Genomic DNA, 25,565 nt, shown 5'->3' with positions numbered 1-25,565 from the left:
CTGGATTATGTAGCAAGATGTTCTGGAGAAACTCTTGCCTTCATAGAAGGATGGCGGTTCCTCATTCTGTGATGAACTTTATTCTTTAGGAATATCTTGAATCAGTACGAGACTTGGAGGCTGATAAAAATAATTGGAGAGCTGTCAAGAAGGATCATCTGCTGGCCTATTCTAGCTTGGTTAAAATGACGCTTGCTTCTAGAGATGTTTGAGAAAGCAGAGGGGCCCTTGAAAGGTACTCTTTTAACTGTTCTGCTTATTTAAAAAAAGAAAAAAAAAAAAAGAAAAAAATTGAATATTTTTTCTGGGTCACCGAACTTCTAGCAGGCATCATTTTCAGTGAGTAGCTGCTTTATGGATGGAAGAGGAGTTCCTCTGTACTAACTGCAAAGGGCAAATGTTGCTAGGCTTGATCCGCAAGCTGTGTCTGAGCTAAAGGCCTCAGAGAAGACTCAGCGATAGGGGTCTAGTATAAATCCTGGGAGACCAGGACTTGGTTGAAAATGAATCTTTTCTATGTTCCAGTTTTGATCGTGTGCTTCACTCTGTGAAGCCGTGTGCGGATGGACCTGATGAGCTGTCTCGTACCTTCCTTGAAATGAAAGGACACTTCTACATGCACGCTGGAACTTTCCTGCTGAAAACGGCCCAGAACAACGAGGCACAATGGAGAGATGCATGTGAACTCGCAGCATTGTGTTATCTGAAAAGTTTCCACGTAAGTCACTCTTCAGTTTGTGCCTGTAATTGTTGCAGTTCTTGAATGCTCTCACTGTATGCGCACTGAACGCCTGCATTCCAAAAACTAACTACTGTTTTTGAGGCTGTCTCCTGGCCAAATCTTACCCTTCCATACTTGTTTAAAAGATTTCAAGTAGTGTGAAGAAAATCTCATCTGTTTCACTTGTCAGAAGTAAAGTGACTAAGGGCTAATGAGTGTGTTTCCTATAGGCTATTCCCTTCTCTGTAATGCAGCTAAAATAACTAATATTAAGGTTAGTGGTATGGGGGGGAGGGGAATGACCTGAGTAGCTCTCACATACTAATTGCGTAAGCAGCAGAGCTTGATCAAGCTTAATTCTTTGCTTTATGGAATAAAATCAGTTTTCCCTTTTGCACAAGTGCTTGCATTCAAAACATCGCTTTCTCTTGTGCGCTCTTACAGCTATTTGCAATTGTTCAGTTACTCACCTTGTGTCCTTTTCAGGAAAGAAACAAGCTTGTTTCCTAACTTTTAAGACTAAATGAGGGTGAGTTGTTTTTTGTTGAGAAGAAGCTGTAGCAGTTCTTTTCTTTCTTTGCCAGATTCCTAAACCAAAGTCAAAACTAATAAGAGGAGATCGTGCTGGGCAAGATGCGCTGGAAATGTTGGCCTGTGACCGAAAAAGCCAGTCTGGTAATAAAAACTAATAATTATAAATGTTCCGTAGTTCCATTTTATGAGCAGTTAATGTCAGAGTTAATGGCTTGTTAAAGAGCACACTTGGTGTCTTGGAACATGCTATCAAACGTTCTGTATTTTGGCTACGTATGAAATACAAAAGAGCGGTTTGATCCTGACACGTAACGGGCTTTTTCTTTTTATTTCCAGGACATTAAGATAGAATTTAACTTTCAGTGTCTCCTAGTCTGCTGGTTTCTGCCTACTAATATACTATTTGTAAGCATCGCTAGTCCCAAGTATAAAAGAAAATATTGCTCCTTTCCTGTCACTTTTGTTCCCTTCTTTGTTCCAACAGGTTTGGTTTGGTGCATTTTTTTAAAAATTTTTTTGGTGAAGCCGAGGTAGTTGTTTTCAGTCTTCACTATCCTGTGGGCTCTAGATGAAAACAAAGAAAACACCTGGCATCAGGCTGAATTGTTCCTGAATAGATGAGACTGACAGCTACTTATTTTGAAGACAATTGCAGTGTCATTATAATAAAAATACACAGTAATTCTGGAGAACTGGATTTGAAAATGCCTTGGGACTGCTGTCAGCCCATATGCTAAAAGGGTGACTTAATTATAGGGAGAGTGTAAGTTAGAAATTTGTATTTGTAAATTTGATTTGTAAATATCATAAGGGGAAATCTAGATTCCCAGCCTAAAGCAGCAGGAACAGCCCACTGCATTAAATATTGTTGTCCTTGTTTAAGTTGAGTGTTCTTATGTGACATTACGTTTTTCTAGGTCATATGTTGCTGAACTTAAGCCACGGCAAGGAAGACTTCTTGAGAGATTGTGGAAACTTTTGCAAACAGAAGTGGTTTATTTACATTGTTTGAAAGCCTGTTTGGGAGTGGAGCTTCTAAAGAGAGGTCTTTTCTCAGCACAGATGATATGGGAGATGTCAGTCCCCAAGCACCAGAGCAGGGAGAACTGAGTAAATACGATATTGATAAGAGATGCTACTTAAACTCAACGTAAGCATGACTCTGTATTAGAGGTTCTTCTACAAGTGCTTCATCTGCAACAAAAGACAAGTGTCTGTAATAGCTGCTCGTGGTTGCCCTACTCAGAGGGTGCTTTGCAAGAAGTTTCACTTTCAGCTGTAGCTGAGGGGCAGTATCATCATGCCAGGTTCTGAAGAATTTCTCACATACTTCCTGCTTCCACACTGTTGTCTTCTGGTCTGCTCTGACTCATTTCCAGTTGAAGCTGGAAAGTGCTTGTACGCTGGTGAGTGCTGATAGGAAGGCCCACATTATTTATGTGTAATCTATGAACACAGGTGACAGGCATAAAAATGAAATAATTCCAGGATGAATTGTGAACTAATGATATCTTCCCATTTTTTAGGCTTTGAATTTGAGCATAACAGGAATAGAATGATACCTTTCCTAACTAGGATGCAGATCCTAGCTTCTTACAACCCTTGTTTTTGCATAGGTGCTGTTTGGATGCACAGTGGTAGTCTCCAGCACCTTGCATGGCTTGGCTTGCAGTGGAATTCCATGTCAGTGTTATTCCCACTGCGCAGATCATTACAACAACTTTTTCACTTGCCCCAAGGGACATCAAGACTGGAAACAGATGCTCCTGAGTCTATTTGCCTGTTGGACCTTGAAGTAAGCAAGCTTCCTAAGTTCTTAAATGCATTTAAATGCCTGTTTTTTGTTACCTAATACCTTCTGTTTGTTTATTTTCACCAAAACAGGTTTTTTTACTCGGGATGGTGTTCACTAGCAACTTAGAACTGCAAGAGAAGTTTAATACTCAGCGTGGCACACATCAACCTCTGTTCTTACCGTTGCTGCTGTGCAAACAGTTCTGTACTGAGAAGCAAAGATCCTGGTGGGATGCTGTTTGTGCTCTTATGCAGAAAAAAACAATGTAAGGCTTCTTCAGTTTGGAAATATTGGAACCAACCTTCTGGATGTCTTCTGAATTGATTCCCATAGGTTGCGTAAAACTAGTTCCTTTTGTTTGGCGTCCTTTAAATGTTAAATTTTTTTTGCTGTAGGGGTGTGAGATGCTGAAGAACTTTATAAAAATGGGCTTTACATTTCTGACAGTGCATTTGTAAAGAAGAGCTAGCTTAGGACTGAAGCTGCTTGTTATGTTCATCAAACAAATGACGTGTGAACAGATGAAAAAGAGGGAATACTAATTGAGGAATATTTCTTTTGATATTCAGACCAGACTCGGCAACCAAACTGAAGCTTCTTGTACAGCACGGATTAAGTACTGTGTGAGCCCTGGAGAAACACGGCCTTCAGCCTGCCTTAATTATACGTTGGGCAAGAAGTCTGCAAAAAACAGTACGTTAAGATTATCTGTAAATAAGTATCATCTGTTTTTCTCTAATTTTGCAAACTTAATAGACTAAATAAAATCAGATGAGAATGTAGTATTGAGAACTGCTGCTACTAATTTTGATGGGATGTCATGCAAGGCAGTTGCTCTAGTCAAATACTCTTACCTCACTACTCTCAACTGCATCAGAGAAGAATAAGTATGAATAACACTCTATTTAAATATTCTGCGATAGTTTGAATTTCTCTTCTTCAACAGGGCGTTAGCCTTAACTCCCACGACCAGAAAGAATATACTGGAAGAAGCGTCTACTACTGGAAGACAACTTTGCTTAGCTTGAGAACTATCAAAAAGCACAGAAGTATTCCCGAACCTGCGTATCCTCTCTTCAGACATTTCCATAGTGTGGACATCCAGGTACTGATGGATTGTTCAAAGATGAGAGTAAGAGGGGTTGTATGTCAGAGGCTTACATATGAATTGTTAGCTGGTTGGTTTGTTTTTTGTTTCAGTTGGCTTTGTGTGTTGATGGGTTGTGGTTGGTTTTTTTTTTTTTTTTTTTTGTCATTGTACTGCTACTACTGAGATTTGGTAGTATCTTTCTGTTGAACTTCTGAGTTTTAAAACTCTGATTGGAAGATACTGAACTGCCTTAGTACCTCCTCCTATTTGACTACTGTATGGGAACTGCTGAGTCACGGCCTGAACCTCTGATTAATCACCTGAGGTGAGCAATGAGTCAGCCCTGGGAGCACAGGTGAAAGCAATTCAGCTGTGCTGCAGGAAGGGGTGGAGCCTGGCTCCACCTCTCCTAGACCCATTTAAGAGCTGACTACCAGTGGGGAAGGATCTCTCTTTCTCTCTTCGGAAGATCCACTCCACTGGAGTTTCCTGAGCGAGCCCACAGCACGGGTAAGCATCCTATTTACTCTCTTTGTCTCGCTGTGTCTAACTCTCTTGCTTATTTCATTGTTATAACATCTTAATATTATTTGATTATATAATATTCCTTTATATAATTTTCATTGATTATACAACTACTTACTAGATGCTTACAGTCACTGACTGTTCCAAGTGTCCACACTGTGTCATGTGTGACGTGTCTTTTGCTTTGGTTGTAGGTCTTCCAGGTTGCAGCCTATGAAGAAGAGGCACGTGTAGTTTTTGCAATGCTGGATGCAGCTGAAGGCAAAATGGATGATGCTTTACTAGCATTTGAAGCTATTAAGAATGTGGTTTCGTACTGGAATCTTGCCTTTGTAAGTTTGTAAATTGCATTACCTCAAAATGCTTTTCTATTACTTACATTCTGACTGATTATTCCTAATCCATATGCTGTTACTTAGCTTTATCAAAGAAAGGCAGAAGAGGTTGAGAGTGATGATACGTTACCAGAAGAACGCAAAGCCTATCTTGTTAAAAGAAAGCATTACCTGATGAAGATCATTGATGAAAGCTCCTCTGACCCGTCAGTAGCTGACAAAGTAAGTAAAAGAATTAATGCTTGTGTGAGTTGTCATCTTACGTTAATGTTAACAGATGTAGGGCTTTCCTGGGGGAACAAAAGCAACAAAAAACACCCAGAATTTCTGTGCAGAAAGCCTTGCAAACTGTTCAGCTGTAGATCAGAGCACAGCCTCTTGCTCTGAGGAAGAATTGCGATCATGACTTGCATTTCAAATACATTTCTAGCTGCCGGTATCTGTTAAAGCTGTAATGGAAATGCTGAATGCAGTGATCCAGGAGCTTGGAGAGAATGGTGAAGAGGGAAGTCTTGCCTCCGGAAATATCTCACCAGCTGCACATGTGGAAGTAAAATATTCAATTCCATCACCTAAGAAGTTCTCTTTCTTGCCAACAAATACCTACCAGGTATATTAGCCGGTTACTCTTCTAGGGAAGTGTTACGTTTGTATAAAAAAATCCAAGTTCAATTAGTTTTTTTCTTTTCTTTCCAGTTTTCTCCTAAGACTGACTCTCAGTGGGCAGAAGATCACAAGTCCTTACTTCAAAAGCTGTGTCAGCACGTGGAAGCTTTAACGGTAAGCAACTTGAGTCACTATATTCGATGCAGAACAGTTGATCTTTTTGTTCTGGTAAGTACTTTGTGACCCAAGCATTGAACTTCCCTTACCAGGCTACCTCTTAAAACTCAGTGAAGAGAACTGCTATAAACATCTGCTTAAAGTGAGTTCAAGAGTAAAACTTTGTTGCCTACAAACTCTGATTTGGTACTCAGATATGGGAAGTAATCCGGAGGATTGTGTGTGCAGAAAGTTGTGCTTTCTTCAGCTTAGCTACTGTCATCTTTGTTCTGGGTTTATTTCTAGCTTCAGGGAACAGTCTCAGTTTCGTAAAGCATAGGAAGATCATAGGTTATTGCAGCACTTAACTCATCTTTTTTTTTGTGTGTGTCTCAGACCTTGAACATGCTTTTAAATAGCAGAGGAGCGTAGGGATCGTTCCTTAGGTTTCCTCCAAATACCGATGTAATACGTTTACATGCTCTTAATTGAAACACTGTCTTTAATAGAATGAAATATGGGAAATGAAACGTAATAGTTCCAGTGTAAATGTATCATCTCACTGCTGGCCTGCTGGAAGCTATGAAACAGATACAGTGTCAGATGGTTTTCGGAGAGCACAAAATCTTCATGAAGCTCCTTTAAGGGGTAAGTTGATGCTGAATTTTTAATTGAACACTTAGCTAAACGGAGTAAGACTTCTTAAAATGTTTCTGCAGTGTTCGGAGATGAATGAGTAAAACTGGTCCGCTGGGAAAGTTCACTCAAGTCAGTAATCACAAAAACTGGATATAAACTCTTTTCTTGGTGTTCCTTTTCAGTTGCTACCTCTGGCCCATCTGTTCACTGTAGCCAGTCACCTGCTTGTAACTCACAGTCTCTTCAAAGAACTGCTGCAACCAGTGTAACACCAACAAAGGTGAGGACGTACGAATCCACTCAAGCCATTTCTACTGATGTGTTGAACTGGTTTTGATTCTGTGTGTAGCAGGATATAACTGCGGTTCCCTAGAGAGCATTTACTAAACTTGAGGTCTGCTGGAGACAGGCAGAAAGTTCCGTAATCAGCTAAGCTTTGGGATATTGGGTTTGGGAGAAACAGCCAGCAAAGCATGTTTTTAACCTGCTAACATATGTCCTCTGCTCGTTGTCTGCAATGTTCTTTTCCCCAAAATAGTATGGGGGCTTGTTTTTTTTTTTTTTTTTTTTTTTAATACTAAAGAAAAATGAGTCTATTCAGCTTACGCTTCTCCCCAGTCTGTGTTTTCAGATACCACTCAAGTTCTGAACGTATGATTTTAGTTTAAACTGATTAGAGTTGAAATGTAATTTTACGGTACGCCTTGCTATTAAGAGTACGTGTTGCATGGGCTTTAGCACCCTAATCCCTTTTCCTCCTTTTCCACAAGGAAGTAACGGCGCTTTTTCTTTAGGCACCTGTCTGTGGCGTGCACGGACTTGCACCTCAGCAGCGTAGATACGCTCATCAACAAGCAATCCGCACGCCACCTCTGCGAAACACTTGTGCTGCTGTGTTTCCTCAAGACACGTATGGTGCACCTTTGCATTTTGATGCTCTATCTGCTGGAATCATTTCACCTCGTGGTGGTGATGATCGCTACAACTACAGCCTTCCACAGGCAAGCACAAATCCACCCCTGCCTGAACCAGGCTATTTCACAAAACGTGTGGTTTTAAAACCTCTAGAATCCAGTGTTAGTGCCGCACAGGACAAATTGGGATCTGCCTTTGCTAAAAAGGGAGGCCAGTGGAACTGTGACATCTGTTTAGTAAGAAATGAACCCACTGCCCCAAAATGTGTTACTTGCCAGAATACAAGCAAAACTAATTCAGAAGTATCTCTACAAGAATTTTCCTTGAAATTTGAAGGGAAAACATCAGCATGTACCTCTCAGAATCTTGCAGATGGTGAAGCAAAGCCTGCAGAGGAAGGATGTAATTTTTCAATGTGGATGCCTCTCGGTGGATTTAAATTTGGTATACAGGAGTCCAGTAAAAATACCACTAAGAAAGATGATCCATCCAAAGAGTGTACAACTGACTTGACAAACATGGATGAAAAAGACAAAAATGAACTGCCTTCAAGTAGTGGAGTTACACTCCAGTCTGAAGAAACAGCAGACAGGGACAAGAGTGAGCACACCCGTGAGAAAGGCACGTTGGTAACATCTCATGTTTCTCGTACGAATGCAGCCAAAGCATCTCCTTTTGGTAACAACGCTGTGGCTGTGCTGGAGGAAGCTACCAGGGAGAGAAGCGACCTCTGCCATGGTGGTGATGCTTCTGATGCCACCGTAGAAGCTTTAGAGGTATCAAGCACCTCTGAAACGCCAGCAAAAATGGAGGTTTCTGCTCCAAAGTTTGTATTTAGATCTGAATCTGTCAGGAGCGTTTTCAGTAACAAAGGGACATTCCCATTTGGGAATACTTCAGCCCCCGGCTCCCTCTTTGGATTCAGCTTGAATCATCCAAGAAAGAGCGATGAAGGAACTTCAGCATCTCGGAAAGCAGAGCAGGAAAAAGCGGGAGTAGCTGAACCACCCAAAAGCTGTAGTGCTGCTCAGAAACCTTGGGAGAGCGAGGCATCCCAGCCGGCTCCTTCGGCACAGGGTGGGCCCTCCAACTTCTCGTTTAAAATCCTGGAGAAAGGTGAGTGTTAATTGAACCAGTAATTTATTCAAGTGTGCAGCTCATTAGTCAGTCACTTGTTAATGCTGGTCATTGTGTATTACTTCTTCTGTCTTAATAGTATGTCGTTTCTTTCAGTTCTAATGCACGTCTGTGAATCTTCAAATCCTAGACTTTCAACTTGAGTAAATATGAAGTTGTAGTTCTTTGCACGTAAGAACAGAAGCGTGCCTTATGCAGGACTCAGTGCAACTCTGTAGTGAGAAAGGGAGTTGCAGGTAGGATTTTGGAATCTGTCCGAGGCGTCAGAGTTGATCTTAGTGTTGCTTTTTTTGTAGGGAAGGAGTTTGGTACTGCTAGAACCAGGAGATGCTAATATTGTTTAAACAACGAGGCGTTGTTTAAAATGTCAGGGTGAAGTGCTGACAGTGCATTTTTTGTGTTGAGCTGGCAGTTATTGTGTTCAAGGCCTCGCTCTGACTGGTAACCTACGAGAACAGCAGTTGTGCTTAAGCTTCAACTCGAATTATCCCTTCAACTAGGAGGCATCCTCCTTGTCTGCTTCCATTCCTTTCCAGTAACTTCACATTTGTCGCTTGAGCCTTTGTTTGTCGTGGTTTTTCTTCTTGTACTTCCCAGAAGTGTTGTGAAATAAGCTCTATTCAGTCTCTGGTTAATATCATCTGGAGTTCCAAATGCTCAAAGTTCATCGGTAGCACACGCTGCTGCTGACTGCTTTCTGTTTCTTACTTTCTTTTTCAGTCCTTGATTTTGCTTTTCCTCTGTAGATGATACCCATATGGCTCTTCTCTGTAGCTGTATTTTGTTTGGCGTATGGCCATCAATAATTCTTGTAACAATATGAAAATGCTGACCTGTTCTTGATCTGAGACTTGAATTTCAAAAGGAAAGTGTATAGTGCTACTAGAACAAACAGACAACATTTACAATATGTTTACAATATTTAAATTGAGAAAAACTGTCATCTTCCATTTGGCCAGTCACTCTTTCTGAGGCTGTGAGTGTCTGTGTACTAATAAAAGGTGGCACGTATTGAGCTTCCAGAAATATAAGTAAATGTCAAAGGAAGCTAGTATTTGTAGTGGCAGTTGCAAGATTGAAGTCTTCATTATTGCATGGAGGTTCTTTGATAGCAGCAGAAAACCCAAGTATGACGGATTTACAGTTCCTTGGTTATCCTGAATGAGTGTCTTTTTACATAATGATGTTATTTCAATAGCTCTACATTTAAGATGTTCTGAGTATCGTTAGGTTACTTTATAATGTATGTGCCAAAAATGATCACGGTATTTAGCTGTCTTATCAGCTGTTTTCCACTAATTTTTGTGCTTTGCAGCAGGCCCCCTAGTCAAACGTGAATGTGTTACTGCTTGGGAAACTAAATCTTCTGAGCAGAAGGCTAAAGGAGAAACTCCACAGGTCCCTTCTACGTCTGTCTGTGGCTTTAGTAGCAGTGCTGTTGCCTATCGTAGGCGTGGCGACCTGGTTCGGGAACGGCACGGCGACCAATCCCAGGCCGCTCGGTCCATCGGCTCGCTGACACCAATGTGGTGGACAGCAAATGGCGTTTATTGGCGGGAAAAACAGCCTTATATAACCTGGGCACTGAACGCTATTGGCTATCGGGGGGGGACCCTGTCTTCCCGTACAACGCGATATCTTCCGGGCGCCAGACCCTCACTACCACAGTGTGGAGGATGCCAGTCCAGAAGGCTCTCAGAAAGAAGTAAAAACTCAAAGAAAAAGTATGAGTCAAGTCTTTACGAAAGTTTAGGCAATAAATTTGCAGTATTATTCTTAGACTATTTTCACTTAGTGAGAAATAAAGCGTCCGGCAGATTAGAAACTACTTGACTTGTTTGACTGTGTCTCAAGTCTGTTCTGGCACTGGAACTATGGTACTACTAAGAACTTAAGTTTCTCTGGGAGAGAAAGGAAACAGCTTTGCCTCCTAAAGTAGAAACAGCTTTGGCTAGTAGAATTCCTCCTAGCAGGTATGTAAGAGTTAAGTGATTTCAGAGCAATTTCCAAGGGAAATGGTGCTTGTTTTGGAATCATACTGCTTCAAAGGTACTTCAGTCTCTTGTTGAGTCAAAGCTGTGTGTGTTTTAAGTGTGATGAAGAATGTCTGAAACCTTCCAACAACAATTCTTGTTTGTTTTTTTGTTCCCCAGTTGTTCACTTCCCTTAATCCCTGTTAGTTAGCTGTTCTGAAACATTAGTAGCACTATAGGAAAGTTGGAGACTGAGAACTTACTATCATGTTTTTACTGTACTGCTGTTGTAATTAAATGAAGAAATTTATCAATTTCTGGAAGGGAGGGAGGGGAGAGAGAAAATGTGGCTTTTTTGGAGGGAGTCGTTATTCTTAGTGTCCAGACTTAATGTAGTTTGAAGTTTGTATTTTAGGCTCTTATGGCTTATTTGCTTACTGTTTTATTAATCGTACTGACTTAGTCTCTACAAGTAAGGAAGAATTACATACTCCATCAACCAGTGAAGCAACAGCAACAGTATTTGTGCAGTCAGCTGCCAGCAGCGGAGAAGCAGAATCCACAGAAACTGCTCGCGTGTCAGAGAATTTACCAGGAGGTGGTGATACAGCTTTTTAGGAAGTAGAACAACTTGCTTGAAGAAGCCTGATGTAGCTTTGTAAGGCTTAACTCAGTTGTTCATGTCTGGATTTCGTGTTTAACCTTAGTATGCCTAATAAGAGGAGAAGCTTGCAATGACTGTAGTCTTCTAGTTTGGCTTCCTGTAAAGAATAGAACTTAATTGCAGGTTAGTATAATGACTAAGCAAGACTGATAGAGCACAAAAAAACAGTATGTAGTGTCCTTTAATTGGAACAGTTAATCTGATGAAGTCTGCAAAATGTTGTCTTCCTCTTTCTGCAGTATCTTGTCTGCCTTTCCTCATCTGTTAATCATATTACGACGTCTGTTGTTTTCTTTCTTGCCTTGCCTGCTCTTTTTCTACTTCAGAAATGCTTGTCTGTCACATGTTTCTCCAGTTCTTTCAAGCTTTTCTTTAACTGTGGAAGATGTGTTAATTGAAGGATGTTAAAAGGCAGTAATGTGCACATATAAAGTGAGGAGGATACGCAGCTGTGAGGCCTCCATTTATTATTTTCAGTTGATTCTTATTCTGATCAAATGCCAGTATTAAGTTACTTAGCAGCCTTCATAAGGGGAACACCTGGAATGCTAACAGTGCTGGGTTATCACTCAGCACATCATTCAGCAGACCTGAAATTTCACTGGGAAATATGCCGGCACACTTGATAGCTTAAAAATGAATTTCAAAGGCTGAAATCTGTTGGGCTCTCTCCTTTTGAGAAGGCAGGGCTGTTCAGTCACTTCAGTGCATGATGAGTATAGAGCTGTGGGTACAAAACCACTGAAGAAAGGAAAACATCAAATAATTTTGGATTATGATGTCAGAATTGTAACAGTGTTGTTGGTGACAACAACTTCTGGGGGAATCACGCAATATTGTGCTGTGTTTTAGGTGGAGGTAGTCTGGAGAAGAAGATGAAGGAATTCCCTTCAAAGAGAGGGCGAAATTTTACAGTTGGGCCAGAGATGCTGCTCAGTGGAAGGAACGCGGTGTTGGAGAGCTCAGGGTCCTCTTCCATACACAGAAGAAGTGTTACAGGATCCTTATGAGAAGGGACCAAGTTCTTGAGGTGTGTGCAAAGCATGTCATCGCTAAAGAAATGAACTTAGTGCCCTCTGAAACATCAAACAGTGTTTTAATTTGGACAGCTACAGGTGATGCTGGTTAGTCGGTTGAGTGGTTTTTACAGTTCTTTTCAGTATCTTCTGTAGTTTGTTTGGCTTTGTTTTACCCTGGAGATTATACAGAACAAAAGCTGCTGATCTCTGGCTGCAGTGACTAGAGCTAAGGAAATCTCTTCTTGGATTTGTCTTCAGATGGTGAAGTGAAAGTAGAGCAATTTGGGGTCAGAGCTAAAGTTCAAGAACTGGCTAATTCTTTTGAGAGGAGATTTGAAGAATGCCAGCAAAGCTTGTCAGAGCTGCAGAAGGGCCACCTCTCTCTGGCAGTGGAGCTGTCAAAGGACACCAACCCTGTTGTTGTGTGTTTTGTTTCTGCCAGTGACGAACCTGTAGGACACACAACCACGGAGCTGCTTTCAAATATTGTCCCTCGAACAGCTGAAAATTTCAGGGCCCTGTGCACAGGGGAGAAAGGCTTGTGGGTTCAAGAATACCACATTTCACAGAATAGTTAGTGACTTTGATGTCAGGTAAGCTTAATGTGAAGGCTTTTCATTGAGAGAAAAAACCCATCTGGGCTGCAGCACTCCATGAATCCTGCCTGAAAGTGGGCTTTTCCAGTTCTTGAATGTGGTGAGAGTAGCCGAAATCAGCAGGGCTGCAGTCAGCAGCGATGCCTCAAGCTTTCCCGACACTTCTAGAGACCATCGCATTTTATTCTTGGAAAGCTATGACTTCATGGGAATGCCACAGACTTGCATGTTAGACTTCGTTTTCTTCATACCTGTTATCTGCCTGATCACTTCTCTTTGGCAGCTGTTTGATCTGTAGGCTCTTCAGAGCCGGGTGTCAGCCTTTGGCAGCAGCAGGAGGCGGAGCTCCCGACGTATTGCAGGCAGCGTTTGCGCTGCTCAGGGCCTTGGCTGCAGCGTGCGTGCAGAGAACAGCGTGAGTGTTTGGCATGGCTGTGCAGCAGAGAATATGAAATGGTAGTTTTCTCACTTCCTCAGTGCCTCCCAGCACAGGACTCTGTGGTAGATCAGAAATTGGTGTGTGTGTTGGATTTGCTGTTTAGCAAGTGCATTCTCCTGCTGTATCTCTGTGTGTCTTTGTATTCTACTGTACTTTGACTGCAGGAGTTTTCTCGCAGGAGGGTCAGGGCCATCCAAACTCAGTTCTGTTGTGCTTTGAGTATGGAGCTCTTTCAAGCCTTGATTCTAGGCCTAGTGGAGTAGAAGCTAACACTGTGTGAACAACAGTTGAAAAGTGTCCTTTTCTAGAAGAGGAGCAAGGCAAAAATGGTGATGTAATTCTAGCGATTCAGGAAGTGCTTCTGTGATATCTGCCAACAAGTATTGGCAGGAGTTGGATTCGTCAAGAATGACGGCAGGTGGGTCTTCACCCTTCCTTCTATCACTGATAATGATGAAAATGGAATGACAGTTGGGAGGGATGTAGAGGTTATGGTTCCTAAGGCTTTCCTGCTGAGATGGAGTAACCAAAGTGTCTTTTATGAGAAAAAGGTCTAAGAATGCATCACAAAACTGAGAGTGGATATCTTAAAATGTGTGCATAAAATATTAACTACTTGTCTACTTCGACACCGGATTTCCTGTCAAGTGTGTTTTGTACCTGGTGATGTTTCAAGATCAGTAGGATACACTGTGGCAGACACTTAAAAACAAATCAGATGCAGAAGTTTTGTCATTTTTAAATAGATTTTTGTTTTCCCAACAGGGGTTCCCCAATTTGAGTCCAGTTTATCACCTTTTTCACTAATAAATGCGCTCATTTCAGTGGGATCCTTCATGGTTTTTTTTTTTTTTTAAGTAAACTGTGTAGCCATTGATTTCATGCTTTTAATGCAGTACATGTGGTTATGTAGAGAGTTAGGGCCCGTTTTGCCATCCAGCTTCCAATGTAAATTTCTGAAGAGTCTGAGGGTAAAGCATGGGAGTGGGGCGGGATGAAAGCAATTTGCAGCACAGGGTGGTACCATAGGAAATAGGAAATCTGGGTGCAAACTTGCTTATAGCAGCAAAATGATTGACATTATTTTTCTAATACAAAGGGCAGAAAATTGGTTGTCTTCGGCTGCTTCAGTCATTATCTTGCCTATGTTCTTTGCTTTTAGTTGAGTTGCACAAAGTGTGTTTTTCTTTTCAGATTTCCTTCATCTCGTTTCATCAGCTTCTGCAGCTGCAGAATACATAGCTGCATGTTTTTACATCCCCCAGTGATGCATGGATGAGGGGGCATTGTAGGATACAACACACGTTACTAGTTGTTTGCTTTTTAGTACAAAGGAAGCTATTATTTCATTATCATGGCAGAGGCCGATTTGAAGAACAACCTGTAGTGTTGTGTCAGCGGTATTGTCAGCTTATATTTTTCTTTCTCTGATGTTTGATATCACGGGGAAAATGCAGAGGAGTGCATTTTTCTTTCCTTCAATTACATTTAAGTAAATCTAAAAGAAACCTGTGCTAAGAGAGCCAGAATGTAAGCCAGGCATGACTACAGCTTTCTAACCTGTTTGAGACAAGCTCCGTAGCTATTTTCATAGAGATTTGATGCATCCTACTTAGCAGGCTTTTCTCAGAATCAATCAAGCTTGTTTAAAAAAATAATCATATTGAACTGTCGTATTTGATGCTGCTAAAGACATTATTATAGTATAAATCCTGTTACTGAAGCAAGTGCTAAAAATTAAATGATCTCTACGGAAGCTCTGAAGTTGAAATTGTTCTATTCATGCTCTCAATTAATGAATTTTTGAACAGGAAGGAATTCACTGCTGATGTTCACGAACCGAAAGGAGAATAATTATATGGTTTACCTGCCGTGACGAAATGGGCGTCCCCATCTGTGGAGCACATAGAAGACCAGTTGAAGGACATGTGGTGAATGCTATGGGCAAACAGTGGCACGTGGAGGTAAGCATCAGCTGACACGTTGTCTTTCACAAGTGTAAAGGTTAACGTACTTACCTGGAATATCGCTGATCAGCTTCCAAGAAAGGGTTAGAAAAGTGTGCAGCAGTGATCAGCAAATGCATCTCCTAATCCCATTTTCAACCTTGATGTGCCTGATCTTCCACTGAGAAAAGACCTCTGCCTGCGGAGCTAAAATCAGGAGATGTCCCAGGAAGCATTGCGAGGTCCTTGCAGAAGAAAATCTCACCAAGTGAGAAGCAGGATATATGGAAAGGCAGTAAAGTTCTGTGACAAACATAGTGCTAGTGGGCATTATAACATTTCTATGGCTTCCAGTTACTTGCCACGTAAGTATCTCTAAAGCAGTTTAGGTGACAGTTCATATTTCAAGTCTCTGTACAAGATTTACTTCTTTGTCTTCCATTTAAGTTATAAAGATAAGCAGTCTAGTCCTTTTGTTGTGAAAATATCCTGTAGCATGTACTTTCTTCACAAGATGCAGTGGTGCTGAAAATGTAATCTTTGTCATTAATAACGTATCGGAATCACTTCAGTGCATTTTTTTTGTAACTTTTGGGTTAAAGACAGTAAAAGGAATGTTATTTTAGTGATCTAAAAGTACAAAACAATAGTTGTAATTCTTATTTTCAGGATAGCTGGGCTAATCAGAATCTAGTTGCTCTTCAAGCTTAGTGTTGCTTATGTTGAGCTGTTTCAAGCTTTTACAGATGTTTAAATGAGAGCAGCTAATGACACCCAGTTTTCCCCAAGAACATAAAGACGACTTGCCACTCAGGAGTAGTGGTTTAACACACAGCTTTTGAATGGCGTGGTCTTCCTTACAGCTGCAATTCTAAGATGACCGTGTGTTAAGATAAGCTGCATCAAGCAGCTCTTTCATCCGGTTGCTGAAGACTAACAAAGACTAAATTTGTCAGAGGACAGCACCTAGCATTTAAAGAAGAGGTATATGTAGTTGTACAGTTTCCCTCCAGACTCCCTTGACTGTGCAGTCCAGCACCATAATGGATAGACCTTTATTCTTTGGAAGCCAGGTGCAAGGTGTTGTGTACACATCTCTGCTTGGATAAATAAAGGAGGATTACATTTGGGAGTTCTGCAAATTTGCAGGTGGATCCTAAATTTGTCAGCGATGAAGGGCAGGTGATTGAAATATGCTGGCATCCCTGCAGACAATAAATGCCATGACATGATTAGCAACAGTATTGCAGTCAGGATAGAGCAAGAACATACACCAGGCAAGAGTTGTGTGTTGAGTGGATGTACAGATGTTCAGCTGGATGTTTACTAAAAATGGGTATGTGACTCTTCATTGCTGGATTTCAAATGCTCAGATGTTCAGGATTAGGGAAGCAGCAAAACAAAACCATATTTGTAGAGGGTGGAGCAGATGTAAAGAAATATTTTCATTTTTAATATCATGAAGACATTTGTAATTAGATGACGCAAGATTCAATTGGAAACCCAAATCAGACTTGCCATCCTTCTCCTTTTATTTCAGTTTAAATAAAACAGGAAAGCTATTGAGATACATTTGAGAAATTACCGTCAATAAAATCATTGCTTGAAAACTTTGTTGTTTCTCCTTCCTCTTCAGCTGTTTTGTTTCCACTGCAGTCATGTGATCGAAGGAGATGGTAAGCAGTTCTCTAGCTGTTTTCTTAGCTTAGTTACGTTTTGATGAAAGTTCTTTCTAAAAGTGGAAGGAAGGTCCTTTGTTGAATCCCTCACTGCTCCCATTAGACCGCAAAGAGGCATTCTCTCTATCAGACATCAGGATAGATGTGATTAGTCAGAGGCCAAATGGGAAGAAGACCTTACAGCAGCTGTTTTGTGATGATGGAAGATCAAACAGGAGCTAAAGAGAAACCTTTTAGTAATAACCAAAGGCCAGGGATGCTGGGAGATGCAGAGGAGGCTTCCTGCCCCACCGGCTTTAAAAAGGGACTCATACTGCTGTGAGGATGACCACATAGGCATCTCCCCAAATGAACTTAGGGATCCATGACCCAGATTTGTAAAATATTTAGATACTGAACAATTTAGGTGGGCTTTGTGAGGGATTATTTTTTATTAAGTGCCTAGCTTCTATTGTTTCAGTTTGGTTCCTGGAGATATTCACCTATCTGTCACAGGCACCTGTCTTTTGAAAACAGAGGCTGGTGATAATTGCACAAAACCAGGAAGGGATTGTACCTGGAAAGATCTGTCCTGCGAAGGCATAAGTACAAGTGTCTTAATTTTGAGGAGGAGAGATTGTTTGGTGGGCTTTTGGGACTGTCATCAATGATGAAATGCCCTAAGGCAAATCATTTCACGTGCATTATGCCACGTTATTTTGTCCCTAGCTCTACAGCTCCCTCACCTAACACTGTAATACACGTCTTAGCCTCACCTAAGCCAAAGCCATTCTCAAAGCGGGAGGAAGCCTCTGGTATACAAAAGGAGCCATAAAGTAGCTCATAGTCATGTGGGTCATGTAGTCATATAGGGTGAGACCTACGTTCCAGAAATGCGCTTTCCCCACACTTGGGGACAGGGCTGGACCTCGGCGGCTGCATTTCCCTCGTCCCCCACCAGGGGGCGCTGCTCCCCATCCAGCTCAGCACGCACCCTGCGCTCACTTCCAGGGGGCGTTCTCAGCAGCGTGCGCCCTTTGCACCGGGCAGCCCGGGCTGCGCTTTACTGACGTGCTGCTCGGCCGCGTTCACAACGTGTGCTCCAGTCAGCCCGCAGGCTGTCGGCTTTTCAGCGTCTATTACACAGCCCAGTGCCGGAGCTGGTGTGCGCTAAAGGCACCTGCAGCTGCCGGGACAGCCTGAAGAAAAGCCTCGGGAGGGGTTTGCACGACCCCAGGTGAGCCGTCAGCCCGGCGCTAAGCGCACAGAAGGGAACGCTGGAAGGGCCGCTAGAGGCAGATGTTGCCTGCTGGGTCCCCGAAGGGAAACTGCGGGCTGCCGGGGAGAGAGAGGTGAGTGGAAATTCCCCCGTTGGAGGCTTCACATTCAGACACTCCAAAGGAGGAGTTGAAAGCTGCCATCAATCCATGCGTGCAGAGCTGTGGAGCGGGATCATCTCGTGTCTGCCGTGGCCCAGAGGGAGAAACGCACTCCCGGCTGGGCTGCGTTACACAGAGCCAACCGGGCAGCAGAGCACGCTGAGCTCCTCTGCTCACTTCCTCACTGTCCCAGCTCCAACCCCTTCCTGTGCCTCTCGGAGCCCAAGCCGGGCTGCAACACGCCTGGCAACCGCTGCTCCCCTCGTTGCAGCCCGTCTGGCCCAGCAAACCTGCCGTGCTGGGCAGGAGCTGGGGCCGGGACCGGGCTCCCGCCTGGGCTACAGCAGTACCGGTTCCGCCCCGCCCGGTGCCGCTCCCCGCTGCCCTCCCGCCGCTGCTGGCAGGGGGCAGGAAGCGTGCGCTCCTCTGCACGAGGCACGAAGGGCTCCTACCTTGGGTGCGGAGCAGGCTGCTCCCACCTCTGGTGCAGGCAACCGGGCTCCTGGGAGTCGCTCCTGGGAGAGCAGGGGATGCCGAGTGCCCGCAGCCCGGAGCTGGCCGCAGGACGGCCTTGCTGCACCTCCTGCCGCCGCGGTGCTGCCCGGATGGCTTCCAGCCAGGCTCTGGCCGCTTCGGCACAGCCTCAGGTGCCGGGCAGCAATTCCCACAGCGAGCACGCCCCGAGCCGGCTGCCAGGCCGTGGGCAGTTTCACAGCTCGTTCTCGTGGCACATCTGCACCCGTGGGAGAGAGGGGAGGATGGGGGCTGTGTTTTGTCACGCTAATGAAGCGTCGCTCTCTGCTCCGTCCCTTTGCTTCCTTTGCTGGGGACATTCGCACATCCTTGCGGTCGCACATCCCCACGTTGCTGTCCTGGCGCTCCTTTAACTCCTCTCACCCGTGAGCAGGTCCCAGAAGAGGCAATCTCCGGCTGCCCTGCTCTCGAGGGCAGCATCTCCCTGCAGCTGGCTCACTTCCTCACTGAGTGCTGCCCATGGCACTCATGGCACGTTTCTCCTCACTGAGCGAGTGACTTCTATTGCTAACAACTTCCTATCCTGCTTTCTCAATTCGGTCTTCTCTGCAAGGCATGAGCATGGTTAAGCTCTCTGTTGTATGAGGGCTGGCTATGCTATAACTCTCGAGGCCCACACATCCACTGTGGGGCAGAGAAAGAGCCCTGGTATGGACCAGGTACATTACAGGTACAGGGACCCGTATGTCTTAAGGAGATGTCCTCCATTTGGGTGAAGGAGCGAGGGTGCTCCCCCAGAGGGTGGATCCACAGCTATAGGCTGTGTGATGCAGATCGGTGTGGGAGCACAACCCTTGAGAGCAGGGTCCCACTTGGGGAGGTATCTCTGAGGTGAAATCTTGCAAGGCACTCTGAGATTGAGGCTATAATGCGCTCGGGAATGTAAGCTTTGTAATACTTTGGAGAAATCATCACAACAAAAATGCGCTGGGGGGCATTTGCAGTTAGCTGCCAGGAAGGGGCCTGGTAGGATCATGTAACGAGTAAATGTCCAAACTGGTTTTTCATTGTTGTTATCTTTGTGATTGTTAAGTGTTTCTGTTATAGAATTATTGCTTGTGGAATTCCATTTACAATACAAGTGCTCTTGTTGCTGGGAGACATTGGTTATAGCTCGTGCCCAGGGAATTTGGTGTTCCTGTGCCCTGGGGAAGTAGGCAGACTCCATTACCCAGCAACAAGACTTTATAAGCGGCTGCTATCTAGTGTGAATGCTAACCTTTGGATCCAAGGTGTGAGTGGTGTGAACGTGGGAATCGAGTTTAGTTGGATATTTGTTTAACCCTGTATTTGTTATCAGAGCCTTGACCTGTAGTACTGCCCAGGAATTACAGTGGAATAGAGGAAACTGGCATTTTGGTTGGCGTTGTGGACTGGGGTTTAAAGAGGAGTATGTATTTGGTCACAGTAACTTACTAGCTATAAGGTGTGGACTTTGGGGAACAATAAAGAATCAATGAAATTTAGTATGGAGGAACACAGGGAAAGGAAGTTCCCAGGCAAATTCCACCTGAGATATTGCTGGAGAGCCTGGGGGCCCCGTGAGCAAGAAAACTTTAATTAAAAATTGTAATCAGTGGTGGTTGGAAGGCGATGACCATTTAGCAGTTAATATTGTTTTTGCGAAGGCAGGAGATGAGATGCTGGGAGCGAATAGCCTTCATCTGCAGAGACCTGGGAAACTTGATATCCCAGTGTTAGCACGGGAAGCCTTAGGAAGGGAGGAGCTGAGAGCAGGGCTCTAGGACCCAGAGATCTCCTCAGGAAGAGCTGAAGGGGGAGAGCTGGAAGGGCCCAAGAGGGTTCTGCCCCTGTTGAACGGGAAAGCAGTTAGTGCAAAAAGAGGCGCTGGATTTGGTAACAGATGCAGTAACAGTCAAGGGTAGAGAAGATTAAGCTGAGGAAGGAATTGCAGCAAAGTGTGGAATTTGTAGTAACTGGAGCATCTAATTGGGTGTTAAATACTCCAGTGAGTGGTGAATTTGTAATTTGTGATTTGAATTTGTAACCGTAAGGGAAGACACTGGCAAAAGTGAGCCTTAACTTAGTGTAGGTAAACAGGTAGGGATACACAAATGTTTGTAGGTGCCAAATTCACCAAAGCCTTTTCTAGGGCAAGATTTATTAGAACAACTGGAATCTTGAAATCAAGTTGAAAGGAAAATTGGAATGTAAGGTACAAGAAGAACAGTTAATGGAGGTGCTTAGTTTAGCATTGATCACTACCCCTGCTGGGACCAGGATCCCAGACAAAGGAAGTGATCAAGTCTATCCTGGGGTGTGGGTAGTAGAGACCCCAGGAAGAGCTAAGAATGCAGCACCACTAGCAATCGGAATAAAGCAGGGAGCTCGGCCGGTTCGGATTAAACTGTACCCCCTCAGATTCGGAGATGGGAAAGGAATCCAGCCAATAATTGACAGTTTTCAGAAATTCAGGTTGTTACTGGAGTGTGAGCACAAGATTTAAGGGCCATCAATAGAATAGTGTAGGATTTATACCCATTGGTAGCATACCCATACACGCTGCTTCCAAAATTATCAGGTGAATTGGCATGGTTTACCGTTCTGGACCTAGAAGATGCCATTTTTTGTCCACCATTGAGTCCAGAGAATCAGCTCATGTTTACCTTTGAGTGGGAGAATCCTGATTCAGGAAGAACAACACAACTTACATGCACAGCACTTTTCCAGAGGTTAAAACAAACAAACAAACAAAAGTCCCACTCTTTTCAGGAGCCAACTTGCCAAAGACTGGAGCAATGGGTACGGCCCCAGGACAAGGAACCCTGTCACAGCACATGGATGACCTTCTGATAGCTACCACAACAAAGGAGATATGCATAGCAAGGACAATTAGTCTACTAAACTTTCTCGGACTTGATGGCTATTGAGTTTCTCCACAGAAAGCCCAGATGGCATGGCCACAAGTAACCTATTTGGATTACGAAATTGCTGCTGGATTCCAAACCCTAGAGAACTACAAGGAAGGAAGCGATTTGCCAGACTGTGGAACCTCAAGCAGCAAAGGCGCTCCGGACTTTCCTAGGGATGACAAGGTGGTGTTGCATATGGATATACAACTATGGAATACTGGTAAAAACTCTCTATGCCCTTTTTAAATCCTATCCAGAGGTCCTCATTCAGGTTGAGGAGGGCAAAGCAGACTAAGGTTTACCTGTGGCAATTAGACACAGACTCTGTTGTTTGTGCAGAACAAAAACTTTTATTGTGTACAGTGAACTTGAACAATATGCTCTTGGTCAAGTGTCTTATGAATTGTGACCCTCCTGCTGCATGCGGCAGTGCTGGATCTTCCATCCTGCCCTGAAGGAGGTGGCACTAGAGCTGGGCTCGTCCCTCTTGTGCCATCCCGTGGCACACAGGCCACTCACCTCTGTCAGCCACCTCAGGTTTGCCACTGGTCAGCTTGACCTTGATAGCATCTGCTCACTCCCGTGCCAGGTGCACAAGCTGGACGCCTCGTGATCACGTCGAGAGGCTCGGTCTGGCACAGATAGTTACAATCTTTCGGCTTTCTCCCTTCATTCTGCTGAACTTGTTTACATCTCCCAAGGTCTTTTGCTAATCAGAGCAAGAATGTCCTTCTTTTCTCCCGGCGATGCACAGAGTAAAGGAAGCAAAATACAGGACCTGGATAAACTAATCGAGGGGGCTTGGAGAGCATTCAGAAACAGGACACAGAGGTGCAGGCTTCAAAACAAGATAATAGTTCCCACCTCCCTATTATGGGCCATAATCATGGCTGAGCACAGGAAAACTCACTGGGGAACCGAGACCCTGTATAAATACTTGAGCCAACGGGTTGTGGCTTGGAATTTATACACCACCACTAAGCAGGTAACACAGCAATGTGAGATCTGTTTACAGAGTAATCCTAGAACAGGCCCCAGGGTGCCCTGGGACAAACAGGGAAGGGAATTTATCCTGGGCAACAATGGTGAATTGATTTCCCTGAACTCCCAAGAAAAGGGGGGTATAAGTATATGCTGGTATTAACAGACACCTCTTCAGGTTGGCCAGAGGCTTTTCCCTTGCAGGACCAACAGGGTGCAGGGAGTAACTAAAGTACTGTTACAAGAGATAATTCCAGGATTTGGGGTTCCAGAACATATCATATCATATCATATCATATACAGCGATCAATGTGAAAGAGCAAGCTTGTGGAGCTACACGTGAGTTAAGAAGACATCTCAACCCCAGTGGAATATTAAGAAGACTGGACCATTGGAGCTAAGGATTAAGAGACAGTAAGTTTAGAATGTGTTTATAGATTGCACTTGCTTTAGCCTGGCGTGAAATCACCTATTCAAATATCACTAGTGGTTAGCCTAAAGCTCACTGATTGTTGGATATGTACAGCCTTACCAGGAGACGGAGGAATGGAAATCCCTCAGTGTGGGATTCCCTCCACCAATTGGACACTATGGGTGGCGCAGGAAGTAGGCGTAGGTGTGCAAATAAAATCGCGACAATAGGAAAAAGGACCTAAATTCAGTATACAACTATAGACAGGCCTCAATGTGAGACCCTTCCTGAGAACTAGAAAGGACATTATGAGGAGGATACTTAGTGCTTCAATGGAACAGCGCCTCCTCCAGGGATACTGAGAACCTCTTGGAAAAGGGTGAAGCAGGTAATAACCCCCATATAGACAGGCCCTCTGGGTTCCATAGTTTTATTGGATGGTTTATTCCTAGACTAGGAGTAAGTGAATCAGAAAAGGCAATTATCAGTATAGCAGCAACATTAGGGAAATCAAGAACTCAACTATGGATGCTATTCTTGGATTGCAGACAGAGGTATCCTCTCTTAGTCAAGTAGTATTGCAGAAAGGAATGGCTCTTGATCTCCTGACGGCCAAAGAAGGAGGGGTGTACGCTATAATCAATCAAAACTGACGAAACTCAAAGAAAAGAAACAGATGTGCACACTAAACTATGGGAATAAATTCAGGTGATCCACCTTTTTTGGATAACACCTCATTTGGATTTACAGAACTGTGGAGCAGATTAACCAGTTGGTTACCGAGCTTTGCCTGGCTAAAGCAACTCTTCAAGGCTTGTGTAATCTTACTCTTTCTTGGAATATTGGTATGTGTTGTTACATTGTTTCTTGAGTATGTTTAATGGAAACAGCATAAGATACACTAAAAGATGGAAAGCAGGGCGTTCTTCATAAATCCTGAGGTGAGAATGGTGTCATCTAGCGACGTGACAATTGCTAGATTGTAGAAAAGGGGGGAATTGATGTGGGACTATTTCTTTAGAATTGTTTCGGAATTATGTACTAGGTAAGGAGGTGTAGAGCAGAAAAAGGTGACGCAGACGCTTCGGGGGGGACGTCAGAGGGGGGTTGACTCACCCTTCCTAGCAGCAGCCTGGAGAAGGGGGAGGTGAGCCGAGGAACGCATCTCTCGCACTGCTCCAGGCACTCGTGCTCACTTACTGGTTCCTTGCTGTGCCACTACAGCAAGGAATAAGAGCTGCAAGCCACAGTAACTCAGCAGTTGGGGTGGAGAATATTATAACTTCTTGGAACCAGTGAATATCTCCTCCTATACTAAGGGTAATATCAGAATAATCTACTCCTCCTTCCTTAGAATCAATCGTAATATCCTCTCCTATTCTTGCATATGTGTAACTGGTCTCCATAAATATCCTTGAACTGTCCTTTTACGGTGTGCATGTTAGGAGAGGCTACTCCCTCAGTACCCAGCGTGTGTGTGCAGTGCTGTAACTCAAAATATACCTGCTTTATAACCACTTTGTGGTTATGGAGTTTGATTTTCCACAAGTCATCCTGTTCAGGCCATGATCTGTGTTCTTCCATGCATATGGAAGTTCTGTTTAGCCTTGAGTGAGAAAGAAGTGAGAACACTTGGAAGAATCTGGTGAACCATGTCCCAGACTAGACTAGGGTGGGCTTCTTTGTTAGCTTCCTTGTTTGTTTTCTTTTTCTTTTTCTTTTTCCTTCTCAAGAGCAGAGTCAGAAGAGGATGTGTTAACCTCCTCTACCATAGGGATACTGGACCTTTTGTTACAAAACCATTGCTTTCTAGAAGACTTTGATGTGAGCGGAGGAAATAATTTTGCTCATGTGTGCAGCTGGGTTACCAGCACAAAGGAAAGAGATGCGGCTGTGATCACGGCAAAGTTCAGAGGAACATCCCCTGCAGAAAGATGTGTAGAGTTTAAACATTGCCAAGTGAAACTTGGAGCCCACTTCTGCCCCACAGAAAATGCAATAGAAAAGGAAGCAGTCTTCTCCGGACACAAACCCCCGGTTACCCCGAGGGCGGTTCCTTCTGGATGATCTTAAAGTCAGTAGATCTACATAAGTGAACAGCAGAGCTGGCCCTCGTAAAGTAGAGAGCTTAACCATGCTCAGGAGCGCACGCTTCCTGCCCCCTGCCAGCAGCGGTGGGAGGGCAGCGGGGAGCGGCACCGGGCGGGGCGGAACCGGCGCTGCTGTAGCCCAGGCGGGAGCCCGGTCCCGGCTCCAGCTCCTGCCCAGCACGGCAGGTTTGCTGGGCCAGACGGGCTGCAACGAGGGGAGCAGCGGTTCCCAGGCGTGTTGCAGCCCGGCTTGGGCTCCGAGAGGCACAGGAAGGGGTTGGAGCTGGGACAGTGAGGAAGTGAGCAGAGGAGCTCAGCGTGCTCTGCTGCCCGGTTGGCTCTGTGTAACGCAGCCCAGCCGGGAGTGCGTTTCTCCCTCTGGGCCACGGCAGACACGAGATGATCCCGCTCCACAGCTCTGCATGCATGGATTGATGGCAGCTTTCAACTCCTCCTTTGGAGTGTCTGAATGTGAAGCCTCCAACGGGGGAATTTCCACTCACCTCTCTCTCCCCGGCAGCCCGCAGTTTCCCTTCGGGGACCCAGCA

At 44.1% G+C, this 25,565-nt stretch overlaps 1 protein-coding gene across 24 annotated transcripts; it reads left to right on the top strand.

The window, feature by feature from the left end:
- On the top strand, window positions 1–25,565 carry LOC149913332 (E3 SUMO-protein ligase RanBP2-like). Of its 24 annotated transcripts, XM_090129969.1 has the most exons (20): window positions 1–235; window positions 526–718; window positions 1,306–1,396; window positions 2,173–2,661; window positions 2,872–3,050; window positions 3,140–3,315; window positions 3,620–3,743; window positions 3,997–4,155; window positions 4,860–4,997; window positions 5,085–5,222; window positions 5,431–5,610; window positions 5,697–5,834; window positions 6,272–6,410; window positions 6,584–6,681; window positions 7,196–8,432; window positions 9,769–10,426; window positions 10,890–11,084; window positions 11,943–12,120; window positions 12,552–13,562; window positions 14,956–16,700. In XM_090129969.1, exons 9-16 carry the CDS (start codon window positions 4,908–4,910, stop codon window positions 10,284–10,286), a joined length of 2,538 nt encoding a protein of 845 aa, XP_089986095.1. In that variant the 5' UTR covers window positions 1–235; window positions 526–718; window positions 1,306–1,396; window positions 2,173–2,661; window positions 2,872–3,050; window positions 3,140–3,315; window positions 3,620–3,743; window positions 3,997–4,155; window positions 4,860–4,907; the 3' UTR covers window positions 10,287–10,426; window positions 10,890–11,084; window positions 11,943–12,120; window positions 12,552–13,562; window positions 14,956–16,700. The 24 variants fall into 24 exon arrangements, 23 of the variants coding, with proteins under 23 accessions (XP_089986095.1, XP_089986075.1, XP_089986074.1 ...); XM_090129949.1 differs by lacking the exons at window positions 1–235; window positions 526–718; window positions 1,306–1,396; ... (2 more) ...; window positions 3,140–3,315; window positions 3,620–3,743 and adding exons at window positions 21,395–22,929; window positions 24,661–25,565 and having other exon boundaries at window positions 14,956–15,108; XM_090129948.1 differs by lacking the exons at window positions 1–235; window positions 526–718; window positions 1,306–1,396; ... (2 more) ...; window positions 3,140–3,315; window positions 3,620–3,743 and adding exons at window positions 21,395–22,929; window positions 23,476–24,171 and having other exon boundaries at window positions 14,956–15,108.

Source organism: Phasianus colchicus, chromosome 38, assembly GCF_987193195.1.
Source record: "Phasianus colchicus chromosome 38, bPhaCol1.hap1.1, whole genome shotgun sequence".
Classification (NCBI taxonomy): Eukaryota; Metazoa; Chordata; class Aves; order Galliformes; family Phasianidae; genus Phasianus; species Phasianus colchicus.
Note: the sequence above shows the minus strand (reverse complement) of the source record. Positions and strands in the feature narration are given on the sequence as shown.